This window comes from Trichomycterus rosablanca, chromosome 22, assembly GCF_030014385.1.
Source record: "Trichomycterus rosablanca isolate fTriRos1 chromosome 22, fTriRos1.hap1, whole genome shotgun sequence".
NCBI lineage: Eukaryota > Metazoa > Chordata > Actinopteri > Siluriformes > Trichomycteridae > Trichomycterus > Trichomycterus rosablanca.
Window position 1 is genome coordinate 7,952,246 of NC_086009.1, and position 23,651 is coordinate 7,975,896.

The 23,651-nt window shown below is 39.8% G+C and overlaps 1 protein-coding gene across 1 annotated transcript; it reads right to left on the reverse strand.

The window, feature by feature from the left end:
- Nucleotides 1-2,488: 2,488 nt before the first annotated feature.
- lasp1 (LIM and SH3 protein 1) lies at nt 2,489-22,389 on the reverse strand. Its single transcript, XM_063019097.1, has 7 exons — nt 22,171-22,389; nt 14,856-14,950; nt 10,088-10,172; nt 6,912-7,019; nt 5,865-5,946; nt 5,580-5,668; nt 2,489-3,972 (listed from the first exon to the last, which is right to left on the reverse strand). Exons 1-7 carry the CDS (start codon nt 22,237-22,239, stop codon nt 3,799-3,801), a joined length of 702 nt encoding a protein of 233 aa, XP_062875167.1. The 5' UTR covers nt 22,240-22,389; the 3' UTR covers nt 2,489-3,798.
- Between the last annotated feature and the right edge of the window lie 1,262 nt (nt 22,390-23,651).

Consider the following 23,651-nt stretch of genomic DNA (forward strand, 5'->3'; position numbering starts at 1 on the left):
CTGAAACAAAAACCAGCATCTGTAATGGCATGGGTGATCTGCATATATGTGAAGGTACCATTGATGAGTCTTAAAATTATTTTTGGATAGACATATGCTGTCACCAAGATTACATCTTTTCCCAGGGACAGGACAATGCCAGGCCTCATTTGAAGTTACAACAGCGTGGCTTCATAGACACAGTGTGTTTGTGCTTGACTGACCTGCCTGCAGTCCAGATCTGTCTCCTAGTGTCATACAAAATGTATGACGCATCATGAAGAGGAGAATCAGACAACAGCGACCACGGACTGTTGAGCAGCTGAAGACTGGTATGCAGCAAAAAATGCAAAAACATTCCACTCGCAAAACTGTATACAATTAGTATCAATTTCCAACTGATTAAATAGTATAATTTTTTTTTAAATCATGTGACCCATGTGGCATGTTACTACCCACTTTTAATAGCGGCCTTTTAATTAAGCAGTTCATTGAAGTTTTTAATTCATTTTTTGCATACTCTACAAAACTAAATGTTTGTATGTTTTAAACTAGCATTAGGTAGAGGGTTGTCAGAACATAATTTGTTGGTTATATTGGCAACAAACTACAGAAAATGTAACATATTTTCTCCACAAGTTTATATAAAACAAGCATTTTTTTGTTGTGACCAACTGGTGTGGCCAGAAGCTGCTTTGAAATGGTTCCTAGTGACCTTTCTGATCGGATATAATTCGATATAATTGTCCTGTTGTACTACTTGTGGCTCAGATGATTGGCTGATAACTTGCAGCTGGTTTGCGGACAAAAAAAGATGAACAGAAACTGATAGAACCACATGGGTGAGGAATTACTCTGACAAACCTTTGTCAAGCACTACAATGCAGAGTTACATTCACAAATGCCACTTAAAACTTTACTGTGCAAAAAAAAAAAAAGAAGCCTTATGTTAACCATGTCTAGAAGCGTAGTCACATTCTCTGGGCTCGGAGGCATCTGAAATGGACCATCACACAGTGGTAACATGCATTGTCGTCAGAGAATTCAGCGATCCAGATCTTTTTTTGGAAGAAACTAATGACAAAGACCATCCAGACTGTTATCAGAAACAAGTCGAAAAGCCAGGGTCTGTCCTGGTATGGGCTGTGTTAGTGCCCTTGGTAAAAGGTCATTTACACTTCTGTGATGGCAACATTAATGCAGAAAAGTACATTGAGATTTAAAGCAACATACGCTGCCTTCAAGACGTCATCTTTTTTAGGGACGTACATACACATCACCGTTGTCTTAAAAATACCCGTGATCATTTCCACACTTGGACACTGAATTGATTTGCAATTTACTTCTTGTATATGCTATTAAGCTATATATAAAGCTATTAAGAAGCAAGTAATTAAGAGTGTATAGTGGCTCGCAGTAAATGAAAGGTCAGATATAACCACAGGCTGCTGAGCTCCCAATGCAAGATTTCTGTCCTTTAAAGCAGTGACTACATACACTGATCAGCCATAACATTAAAACCACCTCCTTGTTTCTACACTCTGACCACTTTATCAGCTCCACTTACCATATAGGAGCACTTTGTAGTTCCACAATTACTGACTGTATTCCATCTGTTTCTCTGCATACTTTGTTAGCCCCCTTTCATGCTGTTCTTCAATGGTCAGCGTATTATTTAGGTGGTGGATGATTCTCAGCACTGCAGTGACAATGACATGTTAGTGGTGTGTTAGTGTGTGTTGTGCTGGTATGAGTGGATCAGACACAGCAGCGCTGATGGATTTTTTTAAACACCTCACTGTCACTGCTGGACTGAGAATAGTCCACCAACCAAAAATATATCCAGCCAACAGCGCCCCGTGGGCAGAGTCCTGTGACCACTGATGAAGGTCTAGAAGATGACCAACTCGAACAGCAGCAATAGATGAGCGATCGTCTCTGACTTTAGGTGGACCAACTAGGTAGGAGTGTCTAATAGAGTGGACAGTGAGTGGACACGGTATTTAAAAACTCCAGCACCTTTGCTGTGTCTGATCCACTCATACCAGCACAGCACACACTAACACACCACCACCATGTCATTGTTACTTCAGTGCAGAGAATGATCCACCACCCAAATAATACTTACTCTGTAGTGGTCCTGTGGGGGTCCTGAACTACAAAGTGCTTCTATATGGTAAGTGGAGCTGATAAAATGGACAGTGAGTGTAGAAACAAGGAGGTGGTTTTAATGTTATGGCTGATCGGTGTATATGACTCTTAAGATGTGCATTAAATGTACAGCCGAAGTCAAAATTTTATGTATACTTGGAAAAACACTATGAGAAATTGTAGGTCAAGTAAAGTAGGTAAAAAAAATGGAGATCAACGTTAACGTTAAGACTACAATCAGTTTTTTTTTGTTTGAAGCATGTATTTCGGATGTCTTATGTTACATACAGTCTTAAGATCTTCTCATTTTCAATTACGCAACAGTATGACATGGTCTCTAGTGACAATCTGGCCTGCCTTGATATACAAATAGATCTGTTTTATTACACAGGGATTAACTGACATTACAAATCCAGTTCATACAATACCAACAAGGTAATGGAGGGTAATGGAATGTAAGGGAAAAAAAACAATTACTTCATATAGAAAAGTGCAGATACATGCTGGGATACATCATACAATGCACATGGAATGTTACAAAACATAAGAAAACTGAAATAGTAAAAAAAAAAAAAAAAAAAGAAAGATCTAGGGCTAGTTTTCAGGCACAGATTCAGCTTAGTCAACGACTACAAAGCATTTCTTCCACAGAGTGTCAATGTCAACAGTGATATTTAGTCCTAGACTAGGCTTAACTGGTCTTCTAAAATAGTCCTCCGATTGTGCTTTGGCTTCTCTTATTGTTAAGTTGTGAAGTGTGAGTGCTGCGGGTCTATTTTCGCCATCGAGAGGAGTAAGGACTACAGCTTGAACAGTAAGTGCGAGCAACAAAAGACTCTAAACACACGCACATCTGTTAGAGCACAGAGACAAGGTGTGAAATGTGAAGGGATGAAGATGCGGAATGGAGACACCAATCACACCATTCACACAAGGACAGAGGCCAGAAGAGGTTTTTTTTTTTTTTTTTTTTTTTAAATACATGTATTCCAGTTTCACTACAATACCCATGAGGTCTGATGAATATGTTAAGACTTGAGTAGGACAAATGGAATGCTCAGAAGTCTCATGTTCAAGCGTCAATACTACGTCACGTCAACTGAGATGCCCACGTGGGCTAGAATGACAGATATTTATGACGAGCTGCAAAAAAAAAAGAAGAAGAAAAAAACACTAAATAAAAATAAAAAGATTCTCATTGTCATGGCAACCGTGGAATGATTGACGAGGCTAAGACAAGTCTGTTCACGAAGTGCTATATATAGATCAGGCCTCGGAAGAAAAAAAAAATGGTTAGAGGTCTGCGTGGGTGTGTCTGGGTATGCCGTTAAGACATTAAGTGCCACTTGTGACAGCACCGCTCCAAGACAGAACGACGAGAAAAGACACAGAGCAACAGAAGGAGTAACAGAGAGAGACAGAGCAGGCAGAGCAAGAAGCAGGTGTACAGCCTGCGTGTGCATGTCTATACACTACATGTGCTCGATAATGGATGCATGTTCGGTTGAGTTCGGCGTATGGATCGTCAGCGTAGATGCTTTAATAAGATAGCACGAATGAGAAAGAAAGAAAGAAAAAAAGTTCTTGAAATAAGAAATAGCAGGGGCTTTCTTTTATCCATTTCTCTCTATCCCTCTCTCTTACTCTATCCCTTTCTCATTCACTTTCTCAGATGGCCTCCACATAGTTAGCGGGAAGCATGCCCTGCTGGCCAGTGCGCTCCACTCTTCCATACATCCATCCTTCATCGATGGGTTGCACGTCTCCGATCACGTCTCCGTCCACGAATGAAACTTCATCTTCATCAGCTGCGACGTAGTCATACACGGCCCGATAGCGCCTCTACAGAACAAGCAAAGATGCACAATCACTTGAGGTAGAAAACAACAATTATAGAAACATTTTCTCTCCTTTTAGCACGTCCAATTGTCAGATTGCGTCATGCTTCCTCTCCACCAATGTACCAATTGCAAGTGCAATGCGGATCAGCTCTGTGTACGGAGAGACACACCCCGACAGCACTCTTTTCCCATCTCTGTGCAGGCGGCATCAATCAGCCAACAGAGGTCGTAATTGCATCAGTCATGAGAGAGAGACCCTATCCGGCTTTTAATATCCCACCCCTATCTGAACAACAGGCCAATCGTTAATCATGTGGTTGCTCAGCCCAGACGGCAGGCAGAGGTGAGACTCGACACGATGTATTCGAGATCCCAGCTCTGGGGTTCCAGCGTGTGTTTTTTTTGGTTGCGCCACCTGAGCAGCAATTACAGAAACATTTTAAGCATGACAGGTAAATCATGTAAGGAGATCAAAGCTAACCCACATCCCCTCCGACATATGAGCAGCAAGCCGTATGCATCTTGCCACCTACACATCGAGGTCGTAATTGCACCATTCTGACAGAGAGGGACCCACATCCGGCTTTTTGTCCCGCCCCCCAACTGAACAAGAGGCCAATCGTTGTTCATATTGCTGGATTCGATACCATGTATTCGAGATCCAGCTCTGGTTGCAGCGTGTGCTTTTTACCGCTGCGCCACCTGAACGGCATGACAGGTAAATCGTGTAAGGTTTGTTTGTTTTTTTTAAACTTCATCTATCAGATCTGTAGCATAGCAAACACCACAAAGAAGAAAATGAGACTGGGGTTATAAGTTACCTATGATCGGTTTTGCATAAGTAATTTATTTTTTGCTATTTTGTTTATGCATTTTCTCCCCTTTTCTCCCAATTTAGTGTAGTTAATTTGTCTTCCACTGCTGGAGACTCCAGTTGTATCTGGGGAGGGTATTTTTGCCTTACTCACACTCCCTCTGACACGTGTGCAGTCCACCGGCCCCTTCTTATTCTCCCGAATTTTCAGTAAATACTGGCCTCATGCGCGGAGAGCCACACACTAATCTCCGTGCTCCTCCATTTTCTGTACAGGTGCCTTGGGTTACAAACCAGAATTCTTGCATAGCGTCAAAGACTGCACCAACTTTTAGTCCGGTCTTTTTCCCACATGGCAGACCGAACACCCTTTGCCTAAATAACCTGATACTAAACAGCATAAAATGATCTTTGTTGGAAGGTTGGCGAAAACTGTGTTTAATAAAAATGAATCAACAAGTCAATTCTCTACCAGTAGACACATTAGTCAGCAGACGAAGATTAAATCCCAACATATATTCTCTGACATTTAGTCAAATACCCTTAACAATGAAGCAAACTGAACTAAAAATTACACTAAGTAGAGGTGGACTCCGAAAAAGAATCTGATAGCAGAATAGCTGGGCTAAAATGAAAAGAACTCATACTCTTGGGAGTAGTGTGCTCTTTAAGGCCTGAGCAGTACAGGAAAACATGGTATTTATGCTGAACTATTTAGAGTACAAAAGAGGGCCTCTGATCGGTAGAGATATTGTGTGCATTTCAAAGGCCTGTGTGTGTGTGTTATAAATTACCCCAGAGCTAGGAGGGGGAGCTGCAGCAGCCGGGCGCACTGGTTCAGGCTCATAATGATAATTCTTTGATGTAGCTTGAGGTTGATACGCTGTAAAAAAGGGGAAAAAATGTGTGAATTGTAACAGTGACCTAGCATTAATGACCAGATTCAAAATGACACGCTAGCATATCACTGTGGGGTGTCCAAGCTCACAAGTTCAAATCTCAGCAGAGCCACCACCCTAGTGGGGTGTCCACACTAACACAACTGGCTGCTGGTTGTAGTTGAAGAGGGTTGTATATACCTGGAGCTGTTTTTTGCTGAGGCAGTGGATGGGGAGCTTCTCCTCCCATTCTGCTCTTCTCAAAATCCTCATGATACTTAATCTGCAAGTGCACACACACAAACATACACGCACAAAAAAAGGTCACATGAATAAAGACACACCGTATTTCGTCAGCCAATCAGCTAATAATGGACATAGTAATCCTGGGGCCAAAGAAAAACAGGACCACCCAGATTGATTGGAATGCGGAAGCTCTAAATAAGAGGGTATCGGTGCCAGTGGCATGGACAGCCTGCACAACTGAACGGCACCATTAATTATAATTTATTTTGTTTATGCATTTTCTCCCCTTTTTCTCCCTATTAGCACGTCCAATTGCCCGATTGCATCATGCTTCCTTTCCACCAATGCCCTGCTCTGATTGAGGAGAACGAAGCATTTTGTCACCTACACCTTGACGAGTGCAATGCGGATCGGCACTGTGTACGGAGAGACACACCCTGACAGCACTCTTTTCCCATCTCTGTGCAAGTGCCATCAATCTGCCAGCAGAGGTCGTAATTGCATTAGTTATGAGAGAGTCCCTATCCGGCTTTTAATATCCCACCCCTATCTGAACAACAGGCCAATCGTTGTTCATGTGGCTGCCCAGCCCAGCCTGTGTTTTTACCGCTGCGCCACCGAGAATGATTAATTCAAGGGGTGCGTACACATTTAGCTAGACAATGTCTTTTTAAGGGTCTTCCCTGCTTGTTTAAGCAAGACAACACAAAGCCACATTTCCGAGCCTGGTTGCAGCCTAGGCCTGTCTACTATTGAAAATATACAGCAATATACAAGAATGGAGAATCTGGACTGTTAGCAGCTTAAGTGTTGAACTACAATGATTGGTGTCGGTTGCTAAATGATTACAGATTGCTGTTAAAAGGGAAAGTCATGTAACTCGGTGGTAAACATGTCCATGTTCCTACTTTTTCGGAACAAGCTGGAGTTATTCAGTAGTATAAACCACAAATATGCCACATTGCCCTATTGTCTATTAAAATAATCTGACTTTAGACTTACGTTGCTGATCTGGTCTTGTGTTTTCTTGATTCTCTGCAACTCTGGCGTGTCAGCTACAACACTAAACCCTTTTCCTTTGTTCTTTTCAAACTCCTCTTTGTAAAGCACCTACAACACACACAAAGAAAGAGATTAGGTAGCAACGTTATTTTTTTATTCTTTTAACACACCAATAAAATCTGTGCACACCCAGAAAACACACTCAGGTTTTAAACGGAAGCTTTTAAAAACAGTAACAATATTTTACGTAGAATGAATAACCAACAAACTGAAAAAGAACAAGTGGAACAAGTACTGAAAGAATGAACAGGTTTCAAATTACTATACACTGATCAGCCATAACATTAAAACCAGCTTCTCGTTTCTACACTCACTGTCCATTTTATCAGCTTCACTTACCATATAGACGCACTTTGTAGTTCTACAATTACTGACTGTAGTCCATCTGTTTCTTGACATACTTTTTTAACCTCCTTTTACTCTGTTCTTTAATGGTCAGGACCCCCACAGGATGGATCATTCTCAGCACTGCAGTGACACTGACATGGTGGTGGTGTGTTAGTGTGTGTTGTGCTGCTATGAGTGGATCAGACACAGCAGCGCTGCTGGAGTTTTTAAACACCGTGTCCACTCGCTGTCCACTCTATTAGACACTCCTACCTAGTTGGTCCACCTTGTAGATGTAAAGTCAGAGACGATCGCTCATCTATTGCTGCTGTTTGAGTTGGTCATCTTCTAGACCTTCATCAGTGGTCACAGGACGCTGTCCAAGGGGCGCCGTTGGCTGGATATTCTCAGTCCAGCAGTGACAGTGAGGTGTTTAAAAACTCCAGCAGTGCTGCTGTGTTTGATCCACTCATACCAGCACAACACACACTAACACACCACCACCATGTTAGTGTCACTGCAGTGCTGAGAATGATCCACCACCTAAATAATACCTACTCTGTGGTCGTCCTGACCATTGAAAAACAGAGTAAAAGGAGGTTAAAAAAGTATGTAGAGAAACAGATGGACTACAGTCAGTAATTGCAGAACTACAAAGTGCTTCTACATGGTAAGTGAAGCTGATAAAATGCACAGTGAGTGTAGAAACAAGGAGGTGGTTTTAATGTTATGGCTGATCGATGTAGATTTGACCATTGTTCACTAAAACAAAAGACTAAAATCTTATATTAAAATATTATTTATTTAGATTTCTGGATTTACTCCCTTTCTATCTCCCAAACTAGTCAGTTTCAATTTCCAACGGTAAATCTGCTGCCGCTTGCACAAACCCCGACATAATCAGCGAGAGCTGGATAACCACACACCCCTTTGACACGTGTCCAATCAGTGGCCGCTTCTCATAATTTATATTTACATGTTCAGCATTTAGCAGACGCTCTTATCCAGAAATGCTTTCTCAGTAAACATCTCCTTACTCTAGTACAAGAACATGAATCTAAGGGGAACCTTGTAAGAACCAAAGTACAGTTAAAGAACCAAAGTATAGTGTAAATGATTAGTAAATACATGTTAGTTCAATTTAGGTGCTTAGTGACAAGGCTGGTTTTAGATGGTGAGAGACTTAGATGTTCGACCAGACAGTTCATTCCAACACCTAGTACAGAAAAGAGCCTTGATGCCTGTCTTCCTTGAGTTGTGGGTGGAGGATCAAGACAAGCAAAAGACTTGTGGCTCAAAGGTTGCTTGATACAGAACAGGGTTTTAGAAGTTCTCTAAGGTAGATTGGAGCTGATCCATTTTAGCTTTGTAGGAAACCATCACTGTTTTTTTTTTTTATATGTTGTTTATGCATTTTCTCCCGACTTTTAGCGCGTCCAATTGTCCGATTGCGTCATGCTTCCTCTCCAATAATGCCGGCCCCGGCTCTGATTCGAGGAGAACGAAGCTAACCCACGCCCCCTCCGACACGTGGGCAGCAGTCGTATGGATCTTTTCACCTACACTAGACTTTCTTTTCTTTTCTTTTTAACGCCGTGTTTACTCTTGTGAGTTATATTCACGGCAGGAAAGGTTTATGTGGGTGTTTTGTATCTGTTACGTAGTCTCTGATATTATATGTATATTCCTAATTTAGTAATTGTAAAGAATTTTAAAAGTTTTTCTGTTTTTCCAAGGTTAAAAAATGTCTTTCATTGTTCTGGTTATGGAGAATTTTTGTCTTTCCCCTTGATATTTAGGGCACTCAGTCAGCTCTGTGTACGGAGAGACACACCCTGATCCGCACTCTTTTCCCCGCCTTTGCGCAGGCGCCATCAACCAGCCAGCAGAGGTCGTAGTTGCGTCAGTTATGAGAGAGTCCCTATCCGGCTTAATGCCCTGTTCCTATATGAACAACAGACCAATCATCGTTCATGTGGCTGCCCAGCCCGGCAGGCAGGCAGAGCTGAGATTCGATATGATGTATTCGAGATCCGAGCTCTGGTGTGCCAGCGTGTGTTTTTACAGCTGCGCCACCTGAGCGGCAACCATCATTGGGTGAAGTTGCAGCATTTAGGTTGGTTGAAAACCAAACCAGGTGGGCAGCTGCACTTTGGATCAGTTGCAGGGGTTTAACAGTGGACATGGGGGCACCTGCTAAGAGAGAGTTCCAGGAGGCTTCTATAGACCGAAATGGTCAAATCCTTTGATGTTGTAAAGGAGGAACAGGCATGATATTGTCAGGTTAGCAACATGAGCCAAGAAGGACAGCTGGCTATCCGGGACAACGCCTGCCAGGGTCGGGTTCCTACACACAGCTGTATAGTGTACAGAGCCATGCTAAGCTCCATTGCTTGTAAACGATACACCATAGTGACTGACAGTATTGTCTTATTATTCACATGCCGTTTAGTATGAAATATATTTAAGTTTAAAGTAAGAACGCTCTGGCAGTGGTCGTCATTTGGAGAGATGAGAAGATAAAAAAGGGGAAATGGGTTAATAAAACATCATCACTTTAAGCAAAGGACACAGTAACCGCTCAAGGTTTCACAGTTGACAGGTAAGCGGGAGCATATCATGTGAACACAGCCTAGGGGAGGATGGAAACATAACACTATAAACAAGAAACAGAGTAAAAGTGAAGCACACAACTGATATGAAGCAGACAGATGTGTAAAAGAATGAGAACAATTATGAAATTTATAATTCTGTCTTTATAAAAGCACATAAAAAAGTGTGCGCTTTACCTGGCTCTGCATCTTGCTCTGCTGTTTCAGGCGCAGGTTTTCTGGAGTGTCAGCAACACTCGTGAATGACGTTTTAGGGTAGTGTCTGTAACATACACCCCAAAATTAGCCACCGCTGCAAACCTGTAATCACACTCCTAGCAACCCCCCCCACCACCACATACTCATACTTTTTAACACTCACACATAGATAATGACATAACATACAAAACAGATGCAAATCACATGATACAAAATTTGTTTGTGTAAATTTACAGCCTAATGGACAAGTTTGGACACCCCTGGACGGCTTACATGTTGACTGATGTTCATTTCTTGTTATAGGGATGTAACGATGCACCAGAAGACAGTTAAAAATCGATTCACGTGTGTATCGATTCAAATCGCTATTTACCTCGCTTGGTTGACGTCACTAAAGGGTTGCCAGGTTCAGAATTTCCCAGCCAAATTTATTTGTGAGGATACTTTCTTTATTTGTATTGTTCATTTAAGCAATAGAACACGAGAGGGAGTGTGTTATCGCGAATAACATCACGGCTGTGATTTGGTCGCAGGCACGAGCTGAAGGCGATAATGTTATTCGCGATAACACACGACCTCAAGTGTTCTATTGCTTTTATACAACAGTTTTTACAAAATAAAGCAAGAAAATAAATCAAAGAAGCCCTGAATTTCATACTGAATATGCTTTAATACTGACAATACCTTCCGCCAAAAAGTAGTTCCACAACCAATGAGTTGCTGCTATGCAACGGTAAAAATTCCCTACCCTGCCTTAACACAGTAGGCTAAAAAAGGCATATAGTTTAACACTACAAAGTAATGCTAGTTTGGAATAAAAATAATAAGCAAATATGAATAAGCGAAGATGAAAGGAAAAGGAGAAAAAGCTAAAAATAAAATTAATTAAGAATTAAAAGTGATCCATTTTATCAATTTCTGGATGTGTATGAGCACAAATAGGCCTACAAAACAACCGGCGGCTTGTCGTTACTGGCAACGCGTCAGCGGAGTAATACAGTTGTGGTGTGAAAAGGCCGTGCTGTTATCACAAATATCAGCGCAGTTAGAACGCTTCTCAACCGATCAGATTGTAAGGTCGGAACTAACTGTTGTATAATTATTTATTTAATGTGGGATTTGTTTTAAAATTTCATTTCAGTTTTTTTTTTTTACACAAAAAGGGAAATGTGCAGCATTGTTTTGCATAGTTTGTTTGAAATAAAAGGACATTCGTTATTTATTTATTTTTTAAAAATATTTTTGTTTATGCATTTTCTCCCCTTTTTCTCCCTTCAGCGCATCCAGTTGCCCGATTGTGTCATGCTTCCCCTCCACCAATGCTGATCCCTGCTCTGATTGAGGAGAACGCAGCTAACCCACGCCCCCTCCGACACGTGGGCAGCATGCCGTATGCATCTTTTCACCTGGACTTTGACGAGTGCAGTGCAGCTCAGTGTTGTGTACGGACAGACACACCCTGACAGCACTCTTTTCTCATCTCTGTGCAAGTGCCATCAAAGGTCGTAATTGCACCAGTTATGAGAGAGACACCCCATCCGGCTTAGTCCCGCCCATATCTGAACAACGGGCCAATCGTCGTTCATGTGGCCGTTCAGCCTTAGCCGGCAGGCAGAGCTGAGATTCGATACGATGTATTAGAGATCCCAGCTCTGGTTCCAGTGTGTGTTTTTACCGCTGCGCCACCTGAGCGGCACATTCATTATTTCGATGAATAAAAGATAAGCACAAATACAGTATCTTATTTTTAAAATAAAAATAAAAAAGGAATGTTTGTCATATATTGTCTTCAATGTAATTGTGTTTTAAAAAAATCGAGAAAAAAACGTACCGTGAACCCAGTATCGTGAATCGCATCGCGGGTAGAGTGTATCGTTACATCCCATACTTTTTAATAGAAACATTTCCTCTACAGAAAAAAAAGAACATGCCATTCTCTGCCTACACAAGTGCACAGTGTAAGTGCAACAGTTTTTCCTTTGCAGATCTGACCAGTGGTGTCCAGATTTCCGCATAAGCCTCTATCCACGATTTTCCTGGCAACACAATGGGGGCTGCCATGACACCTCCCTATTTCCGTTTGCCGGTTTTTCGTTTCCGGTCGCGTTAGATTTGCTGTAGTACTAACTACAACATTATTAAACTACTTTTGGTAAGGACTGCATGGTTTAAATATGAGCTCGGGCTCGACGTGTGCCGCTCTCGGGTGCCACAACAACTGAAAGAAATTGAAGCTGTTATTGGAAAGTACGAGCTTTTAACAGCAGCGGATTTGTAAACATTGTCGGTGCGCTGCGCCTTACGCGTTACATTCCATAATAATATAATAATAATCATATTAATTATATCAATAATATAATATTTATTAATTAAATAATAATAAAACATTTATAATATCGTATAATGCAGTTTCACTTTGTATAGTCCAAAATTTTAGAGAGCGTTGCAGAAATTGGACAAAATTAATAACATTTAAATCCGGACACCCAGACAGACACGGCTTGTGCAAGTGAATACTGAACGGGTGTAAATACCCTGTTTGTTGTTCCCAGTTCATTGTTTTAGTAAATTAAACAACGCAACGCGTTTTATTCTGTCCCTTCAGCTCCCCTTTCCTGCTTTACATCCACTCATGAACCAATATAAGTATACACTGTTGTAGAAGTAAAAACAATCAACAAATCAGTCGTGATACATTGTTTATTATTTCCAGTGTTTCACAGCTATTAGAATGTTCCTCGGTTCATCCCTCCCTACCTTCCACAGCTTCCCTTACCCTGCAATGCTCGAGTAACCCACCGTCTCGACTACTCCACTTTCCCTCAGCATTACCCACGCCTGATGTTTACCTTCAGCAATTCCTACGCATGTAAGCCTCTGTGCTTTTATAATTCTGTAGCTCCTCACCGTCTACAGCTTCGGAAAAGACGAAATGGTTCACTTACGTACATCAATATAGCTAACCTCATGTCATCTACCCACTCTGTAAGCGTGTTAGGGTGGGACACTGTCAGAACACGGTCATCACAGCTTCTTAAAATGTCCTTACTGTCAAGTGCTAGGAATTAAGAAAGGACTCAGTTTTAACTCAAACAAAACTGCTTTATTGTTCGGAGTATCAGCTTGCAGAGACGCAGAACATGCGAGTGAGCAGAGTGCGTTCCAACAACACACCGAGAGGAGGGAATAAGGGTACACAGTGCACTCGTCTAACAAAATGCATACATAGACAGTCGCTCTACACTTACTATTCAACCACCGAGTGCTTTTGGCCATGTTTGTTAAAAAAAACCAGTTACGAATGACCACTACTTCTGTCGTTCAGAACGTAAACACTGTAACCGGAAGTCAAAAACCGGCTTCAGCTACGAATCACGGGAAAGGTCAAAGTTCAGGAAAATCGTGGATACACTAAACATTCATTCATTCCATGTCAGTTTCCCTCACAGGTATGTATTACATATTTTGCATTGCTGAAGTGTATCTGCGGTCTGTATGCTTTTATGTTCTCTCTAATGCAAATAACAACCAGAACCAAGCGAGTTTATGCACAAACCTTTCATGAAATAAACTGCAGTTATGTGTTTGATATTTTACATTGGTTGTTATTTGCTTGATGGTTAACAGTTGACCATCGATGAATAACAGTTAACATACTTTTGTCACTCACAAATATACACCGATCAGCCATAACATTAAAACCACCTCCTTGTTTCTACACTCACTGTCCATTTTATCAGCTCCACTTACCATATAGGAGCACTTTGTAGTTCTACAATTACTGACTGTAGTCCATCTGTTTCTCTGCATGCTTTGTTAGCCCCCTTTCATGCTGTTCTTCAATGGTCAGGACTCTCCCAGGACCACCACAGAGTAGGTATTATTTAGGTGGTGGATCATTCTCAGCACTGCAGTGACACTGACATGGTGGTGGTGTGTTAGTGTGTGTTGTGCTGGTATGAGCGGATCAGATACAGCAGTGCTGCTGGAGTTTTTAAGCACCTCACTGTCACTGCTGGACTGAGAATAGTCCACCAACCAAAAATATTCAGCCAACAGCGTCCTGTGACCACTGATGAAGGTCTAGAAGATGACCAACTCAAACAGCGGCAACAGATGAGCGATCGTCTCTGACTTTACATCTACAAGGTGGACCAACTAGGTAGGAGTGTCTAATAGAGTGGACAGTGAGTGGACACGGTATTTAAAAACTCCAGCAGCGCTGCTGTGTCTGATCCACTCATCAAAGCACACACTAACACACCACCACCATGTCAGTGTCACTGCAGTGCTAAGAATCATCCACCACATAAATAATATCTGCTCTGTGGTGGTCCAGTGGGGGTCCTGACCATTGAAGAACAGCGTGAAAGCAGGCTAAAAAGGTATGTAGAGAAATAGATGGACTACAGACAGTGAGTGTAGAAACAAGGAGGTGGTTTTAATGTTATGACTGATCAGTGTATAACAATGGATCCTCAATAGACCTCAATTTTACCCTCATTTGTTTAATTGGGATTTCTTAATTTATTTTTAAGACTTGTATGAAACTTCTAAGGTTTACAAGTTTCATGTGCCAATCTTTGTCTCTAAATGCATTGTTTTCACTGTCTCTAAATTAAATTGAACAGATTCCAGAGATAAGAATGCTGTTGGAATGAGTAAATGGGAGCATCTGTGCATATTCTGGACTAGCCTTAGGTTTAGAACATTACCTAGAACTCTAACACAATAGCAAGATACTTACGCATTGCAGTATGGTTTCTTATCAAAGCCTTTGTAGTTCTTCATGTTTAGAGTCATCTTGCACACTTCACAGCTGAAGCATCCTTTATGCCAGAACTAAGAGAGAAGGGGTAAGACAGACTTATTAAAGCTTAGTGCACACTACTTCCTTTATACAAACTCGAAATAGCTCTACCAATCACACAAGGGTATTACACACTAGCCAGGCTCTCACATCAATTACAAAATCCCGCTGTAGGTCTAAAATATGTGTTACATATACAATAACAACATATAAGCAAAAACAGAAATGCAGTCATGTCATGTCCAGTTACCCTATTTCATTACGCTTCCTCTATACTGCTGATGACCTCCACTCCTGATCAAGGAGAGCCGTGACTAACACACGCTCCCTCCGACACGTGTGCAGTAGCCGACTGCACCTTTTTACTTGCACAAGACGGGTTCGTATAGGGCTCAGTCTCGTGCACGGGGAGTCACGCACTGATCTTTATTATTCCTCGCCTCTGACGCAGACGCCATCGATCAGCCAGCAGAGGTCATAATGGCATCAGTTATGAGGAAGCCCCTTCGGGATCCAACCCTGACGGGCGAGTCAAGAACTAAGATTCGAACTCACGGGTTTGAGAAGTCAGGTCTGGTGTGCTAGCGTGTTTTACTGCTGCGCCACCTGAGCACCTACAAATTCCTTTTATCCAATTAAAAGTTAGCTTCTAGCATCAGGGGTACAAACCTATACACAGGTTTTGTAGATTGTTAAACAGTGTAAGGTAGCAAATATGGCAGTAAAACAGTAAAATAAACAGAAACACTGTGAGCAAAATCAGTTTACATTTTAAAGTTGCTACAAAACAGTTTATAACATTTGCCAACTAAACATGCTATGATGCAAAATATCCACATTTTTAAAAGATTTTCTAAATCACACACACATCCACAAATGCAGAAATTAACATTCAGACGCTTCCCCTCCGCTAATGTTGACCTCCACTACTGACTGAGAAAAGCCGTGACTAACACACACACCCCCGACACGTGTGCAGTAGCCGACTACATCTTTTTACCTGCGCGAGGCGGATTTATATGTGGATCAGCTTTGTGCATGGAGAGTCACACTCTGTCCCATTATCTCCTGTCTCTCTCTGTGCAGGCCTTTTGTGAATTTAATTTCTAATCCTTCATTCACGATTTTAATAATACGAATGCATAACACAGTTTGTCTGATCATATTAGAACAGCAGTGCTCTTTCTCTAATTGACTCTGTATACAATGACTGGATTTTGACCTCCGGGTTTTAATGTTTAAGTGGGTGGATTTTAATGTTAACATAAGTTTATCAGAGATCACCGCACAGCTTATTAAAAAGCCTCCATGCACACGTAGCAGTGGTATGGGTTTACTATAATGTTTTGCATCTAATTATTTTTTCTCCAAATGTCATTTTACGTTCATTTAATTTGATTTACCGATAACGCTCAGAGCTAAAATAAAACACATCTAATAGCCTTAGTTTAAAATGCCTTTAAGTGCTCATTGAAGTGTGAAGTATGTGTTAATGTGTTCCAGTGGTTTAGTTTACAGTAAATAAGATATACATTTACTTCTACTTTGTTTTATTATTATGGACATTTACATGTTGTGTAACGCAACAAAATATATAAATGTAAAACAAAAGATGCATTACAATTATATTCATTCAGACACAGAATTTAAGCGTAAGTTTAAGTCTTTTTGTGTGTGTGTGTGTGTGTGTGTGTGTGTGTGTGTGTGTGAATAAGCCAATTATAACAGAGCAGCATGCATGTGTCAGTGTGTCACTGCTATAAAACAAAAATAAAGTAAGGTTACAATCAGAACAAATAACAATTTTGTCACAAAGAAGTGAATCATATGCTTAATATAACCCAGTGGCTTTCTGCCTTTTTAAAAAAGATCCCAAAAAGAATAACACAGCAGTCCTGTGAGTCTGTTTATCTGATTGCTCTGTAACAGACATGAGAACTTATCAGAGATGATTCAAAGAACGTCAACTGACATGTTTGATGAAGCAGAATGACAATAGTAGAACAGAAACCACTATTAGACCACTAGTGTTAAGGCTGAAAGTTCAGGCCTTATCATCTCAGGAAGCATCTGTTTGCCACCTGAGCAAGACCCTTAACAGTCAGCTTGGTTTGTGCCCTGTTTCACCTATAACAGGCATGTCCAAAGTCCAGAATGCGGGCCAATCATGGCCCGAGGTCGGATTTTATATGGCCCGCGTCTTCTGTCTTAGACTGCATTACTTGTGGCCCGCCAGCACAGTCAAACAGAAAAAAAATAGATACTACTATACTAATTCAAGATGCAATTCCGATTTTAAACAGATGGTGGCAGCAACACTGTGTAAGTACGCATCCACATGATTGAAAACATATTTATTTACTCAGGCTTTCGATTAGTCTTTTCAAACTAAACAAGCAAACTTAGTTATGTGCCGGAGTCTAAAGCTACTGTCTGTAAAACTGATATTTTACTCTTAACGATTTCACATTGTAACTACATCCTTTGTTGTTTTACCCCGAGGTGGTTCTGACGGAAACCTTTTCACCCTCTCGAGGTTAAAGACTGCAAGTTGAGACTGCTGTGCCAACAATGCCGCTTCTACTAGATGTGACGGACACCTGACGTGTTCGCACCAAAAATGCCCAGAACTTACAATGGGCTTCATCACAGACTGGACTAAATAATGAAGAACTCCAATTATTTTTTTGCTAGTTATAACTTTCAGTTCAATTAAATTTTGTGTTTGTATGATTTGTGAAGAACCCAAGAAGAACGGGTCCCTGCTGAGTCTGGTTCCTCTCAAGGTTTCTTCCTGTAATTTTAAGGGAGATTTGCCTTGCAACTGCCACCCTCGGCTTGCTCAATAGGGGGTTTCCGGTCTGTTGGTCCTGGATTCTGTAAAGTTGCTTTGAGACAATGTCCATTGTAAAAAGTGCTATATAAATACATTTGACTTGACTTGACTTGAGAAGCGGCAAAACCGTCAATGAGACATACTCACTGATATGACGTGATTAAAGCGACACAGGCTGTACAAACAACAATTAACGTGGACAAAATTTAACGTAACGTATGGTACTAAAACAACGACTAAGCTTTATTTTTCTAAATGCGCCTTGTCTTTTATTTACAGAGCTTCTGAAAGTTTTAAAGTTCAGTTATAAATTCTAATAGCTTGTTCTGCATGTTCTGATTTGTTCACCTGAATGTTTACATTTGGTTGTTGTTTGCTGTGTGAAAATGATTAAATAACAGCGTATGTATATGCATATTTTATTGTTTAAAATAATGTAATCAGCGACTGTTGGCCCTCGGACACCCTCCTAGAAAAAAGTTTGGACGCCACTGACTTATAAGTTACTTTGGATTAAAGTGTCTGCCAAATGTATAAATGTAAATATGCAGGAGGCTTTTTGCTTAAGTGCCTGCCAATCATGATTCACGACTAGTTTGCCCAAAGCAACTCTGTTCAACACAGCAATCGATTTTTAAAGTCCATTACACACATTAGCACCCCGGCCTAAGATTGGCAGACTGTATCTCTGGGGTAGATTGTATCTCTGTATGTCAAAAAAGAAAAAAAAAATCCACCCATTCAAGCTATTTCCGAAAGAAATCATTCTAAACATTCTATTTTGCTATGGTAATACACTTTTAAATATAACTCAAAGATCCTTAAATATGTCTGCAGCTGAAGCTGGAGTAGTAGGTAAATTGTACATGATAGTGGCTACAGAATTAACATGTGAAAAACTTGAAAGACCTTGAGTAAACATCAAACTCTCTCACAGTGCATGGACAAACTGAATGACCGCATTCTCATATTCTCATATTTCTGCTAGGAAGATTTACAACCAAACTGCCAGATCAAAACAATACATAAAACAATTAAACTAATTGTTTCTGAACCACAATGCCCTTACTAAGCTGATGGGTAAAGTCAATGAATTGATGTGCTAAGACCAACCAGAATTCAGTACAAAAGTAATTGTTATTCTACACATTCAAAACACGTCTTGAAACTTGGATGCACGCACACAAACTGGGGATACTAGGGATGTAACGATGCACCACAAGACGATTCGAATCGGTTATTCATTTAAGATGAATCGAAGGCAGAGGGCACTGGCGCTATTCACCTCGCCTGGTTGATGGCACTTCACAAAGTTGCCAGGTAGGGGGATTTTCTAGCCAGATTTATTGATGTGAGGATACTTTCTTTATTTGTATTATTTATTTATTTACATAACGTTGGATTTGCTTTAAAATTTCATTTAAGTTTTTTTTTACACAATAAGCATTATTTGGCATAGTTTGTACCTACCTCAGAAATAAAAGGGCATTCGTTATTTAGATAAAATAAAAGATAAGCACAAATACAAGATTTTATTTTATTTTAAAGAGAAATAATAAAAGAAAACTAGTTCGTATTGTACGGAAAAAATCGTATCGTGAACCCAGTATCGTGAATCGTATCGCATCGTGGGTAGAGTGTATCGTTACATCCCTGCGGTATACTAATTGCTACTGTTTTGCAAGCGGAGTTGTTGCCCATTGTTGCTTGATACAAGATGGTACAATGGTACATTCACACATACGCTAGTCACCTATCCCATGGGTGCTGATGCACCCTCATACCATGACAAATGTTGGCTTTGCTGATAACAATCAGGATGCTCTTGTTTTTTTTCCCTAATAACTAGCCCAAACGTGGAATCATTTGACCACAGCACATGTTTTCACTGTCTTTCGTTTAATCAGAAATTGGATCTGGCCCAGTGAACACGCCATCGTTTTTGCATAGACTTAATGTTTTGTTTTTTCTTTGCATAATAGAGCTTCAAGTTGCACTTCTTGATCAAGACTGGCACAAAGTGGTGAGTCACAACCCATCTTGAAAAGACTAAGCCTTTGGTGGATCCTCCTTTTATATTATACCAACTCATGATACCATTATATGTTAAAAATGTATCTGCTTATTGTGAAATATTTTAAAACAGTGTAAAATGAATATTCTATTCACTCTTATTTTGCCTCATCCCTACTTTTTCAATGTGTTATGGTCATCAAATTTGAAATATGTATACATTTGCTAAATACAATCATCAAGATGGGTGGTGAAATTATTAAATGTAATTTCTTTGTATTTTAGACGCTTATATAAATGTATAAGAGAATGGACCTTTGTTTGTTTATTAGGATTTTAACATCATGTTTTAACACTGACACTTCATGACAGGAACGGTAGTTACTCACTACACAAGGTTCATCACTTCTCAAGGTTATATCAAACATAGTCATGGACAATTTAGTGTTTCCAATTTACCTCACTGTGAGGAAACCCGAGCACCCGGAGTAAACCCACGCAGACACAGGGAGAACATGCAAACTCCACACAGAAAGGACCCGGACCGCCCCACCTGGGGATCGAACCCAGGACCTTCTTGCTGTGAGGTGACAGTGCTACCCACTTAGCCACTGTGCTGCCCGAATGGACCTTTGAACCTCATGTTTTATTGCATTTACAAAACAGTTTGTACTATTTTTATCTTTTTGGTAAGTGTTGTTATTATTAATGTAAATGCCCTAAAGAAGGGAATTTGTGATTTGATCCACAAAGCAGGGCAGCGTAGTTATAAGTGTTGATGTTATTATTATTTCCTGCCATTGTCTTCAACTGAGTTGTTTTAAAACGACGTACAGACACCCTAAACATCATGGACTGTTTGGTACAGTAGACCCCTGAGTTACGAATGGTTTACCATACCAACATTTTGGGTTACGAACGATCTTTTTCAACTAACATACAAACAAATTTCGGATTACGAACCGAAATTCGCGAAACACATGACGTCACGAACAAGTTGACTCTGACTGTCTCTCTCTCTCTCTCTCTCTCTTTCTCCCTCTCTATATATATATATACACACTGTATATATATATATATATATATATATATATATATATATATATATATATATATATACAGTGAGCAAACATTCGGACAGTGGACAGTGTTTTTTTGGTGTTTTCTTTATATTTTGTATAAAAAAGGCCCCAAAGAATGCGCAGAGAAAGCTTAGTGGTGAGAAAATGAACAAATCTATTACTATTTGTTGTGTTGTATAATTACTCCTGCCAATAGTGCAGTGAGTGAGAGAGAAGAAGGAAGTTATTCTTTCGTGCAATTACACCTACAAAATACAACACTACTGAGAAATATGAGAGTTGTCGTTGTTTCTGGTAGATACATTTGATAAAAAAAGAAGGAAATGTATTACGGTGTATGGTACAGCACACGTACTGTACTGAAATGTGATGTGTGTTTCTTATGTACAGTACTACTGTGTATTGTTGTTCATTATTGTTTATTACAGTATTATCTATTCTATAATTTAAGGAGGAAAAGGGGAAAATATAGTTTTATTTATAACAAAAAAGACCATTTAAGACATTAGGAAGGTTATGTAAGGGGGTGGTTTGGGAGGTCTGGCACAGATTAATTCTATTTTCATTATTTCTTATGGGAAAAATAGGTTTAACTAACGAACATTTTGACTTAAGGACAGCCAATTAAATTTGTAAGTCAAGGGTCTACTGCACTTAAAAATGCCTTTTTGTATACTAAATGTATTACAGATTGTAAGTACATGTAAGCAATATATAACAGATACAAATATTACAATATATTCCTAATTTGTTAAAACAATAATTTAAACAACTAGGTTGTGTTTAACATAATGTGTAAGCCAAATTAAAATGTACTTTAATTAAAAATGATGAATTGATGTGGTTTTATAGTGAGTTTGAGTAGGAGACTGGATGACACGTCAGAATGCTGCTCGTCTCCTGTTCAGCACAGTGAAGGAAGGCCGCGCGCGCGCACACAGGCGCGCCCCCGCCCAGCACTCTCTGTTTAGCTAATATTTAACAAGCTAAACAAACAATTATCTGTATTATTCATTTCCAGAAACGAAAACGTGCATTTATGGTTCAAAGTCAGCGTTTAAAAAAAACGTGCCACTAAAAACGTGCAGCCGAACAGTAATGCTCCACCATAGCTAGCTAACGTTACCTATCTATGTATGTATGTAACTAGCCTTACGGTGCTAGCTAGGTAGCTGGTTCCACTTCCGTTCCGACCAAAACAGGACCCAAAAAGTAGCGTTAGGGTTTCCATAGAATGTTTACAATTGTGTCTGTTATAAGGAACAATTGTGCATACTAGTGAGTTCACTCTACATTGCTTACTATATCTTGGTTAGCTTACCTTGTCAAGGCAATTCACTTTTTCCGTAGGATACACGACTCGGTTACATCTACCACACAACGGATTCATTTTGATGAGTCTTAGTGCGTCCAAATAAAATTAAAATAGTTTGAACAGAGAACCGTTATTTAAAACAAAACAGTAGATAGATTCGTTATCAGTAACAGTAAATCCAGTACAGGCGGTGGCTGTTGATGTTTTGCACCGCTGTCTGTCACCGAACGACCAGACGTGCGCGGAAAGCGCGAGCACGACACGAGTTTGTTCTGCGGTGCGCGATCCCGTGAAGAGAAAACCTGACTCGGGAGCGCGCTATCGCCCACCAGGAGTGGTAGCTCAATTCATTAAATTTGTTCGCGGCTTCCTAGTTAAATTAATTAGCCAATTTTATCTACTCTCAATCAGAATCGATTTGGTATTTGAATAAATATAAAAAATTCTTAGATCAAATTAAATTAAATTCTTAAATATAAAAACTCTTAGTTTTAAAGCCGTAGCCTAGTGGTTAAGGCACATGACTAGTAATCCAAAGGTTGCTGGTTCAAGCCCCACCACTGCTAGCTTGCTGCTGTTGGGCCCTTGAGCAAGGCCCTTAACCCTCAGTTGCTCAGACTGTATACTGTAACTGTAATGTAAGTCGCTTTGGATAAAGCCGTCTGCTAAATGCTGAAAATGTAAATGTAAATGTAAAGTCCGACCGCGGTCACGCTATCTGCTCTAAAAGTTTGACTGTGCGCCTAAACCCCGTCTTACAGTAATACAGTTGCGAAGCATTAAAGAGGATAAAGCATCTCTTTACAGCTTAATATACTATGTATTATATATTATATAATATATATTTTGGCAACAAAAGCACAAAACGTGGTAAAATTATGCAAATTATGCAAAATTATGCAAATGGTTAATTTTAAAATTCCATTAAAACAAGTGGGATTGTTATAGACCAATTTGAAAGGTCTAATAAAATAAGCAAATCAAATTGTTATCAAACCACTCCACTATTTTCTTTAAGAGCATTAACTCTTTTATTAATGAAATACATTTCAGACATTTTTACTGTAGTAATCTGGGGTGATGGGATAGTAAACTTATTAAAAAGTCAATTCAAACTGTTATCAAATGCCACCCCCACAATCATAAAGAACACTAGTACTCATCTTGTGATTTTGAGACTATTTTATCTTAGGAATTTAGAATAATAGGATTGCAAACCTACGTAAAGTGTCTATTTTGAAGTCAAATAAAATAATCAAATCAAATTTACATTTACTCTAGTTTTTGTCTGAGCCTCATAAAGTCAATAAGTAGAAGTAGAAGTATTCTTCAAGTGTCTGATGGGGTGATTTGATAATAATTTGATTTGCTTATTTATTAAGACCTATAAAATTGGTCTATAACAATTCGACTTGTTTTAATTGAATTTTAAAATTAGTCATTTGCATAATTTTACCATGTTATGTGCTTATGTTGTAAAAATATAA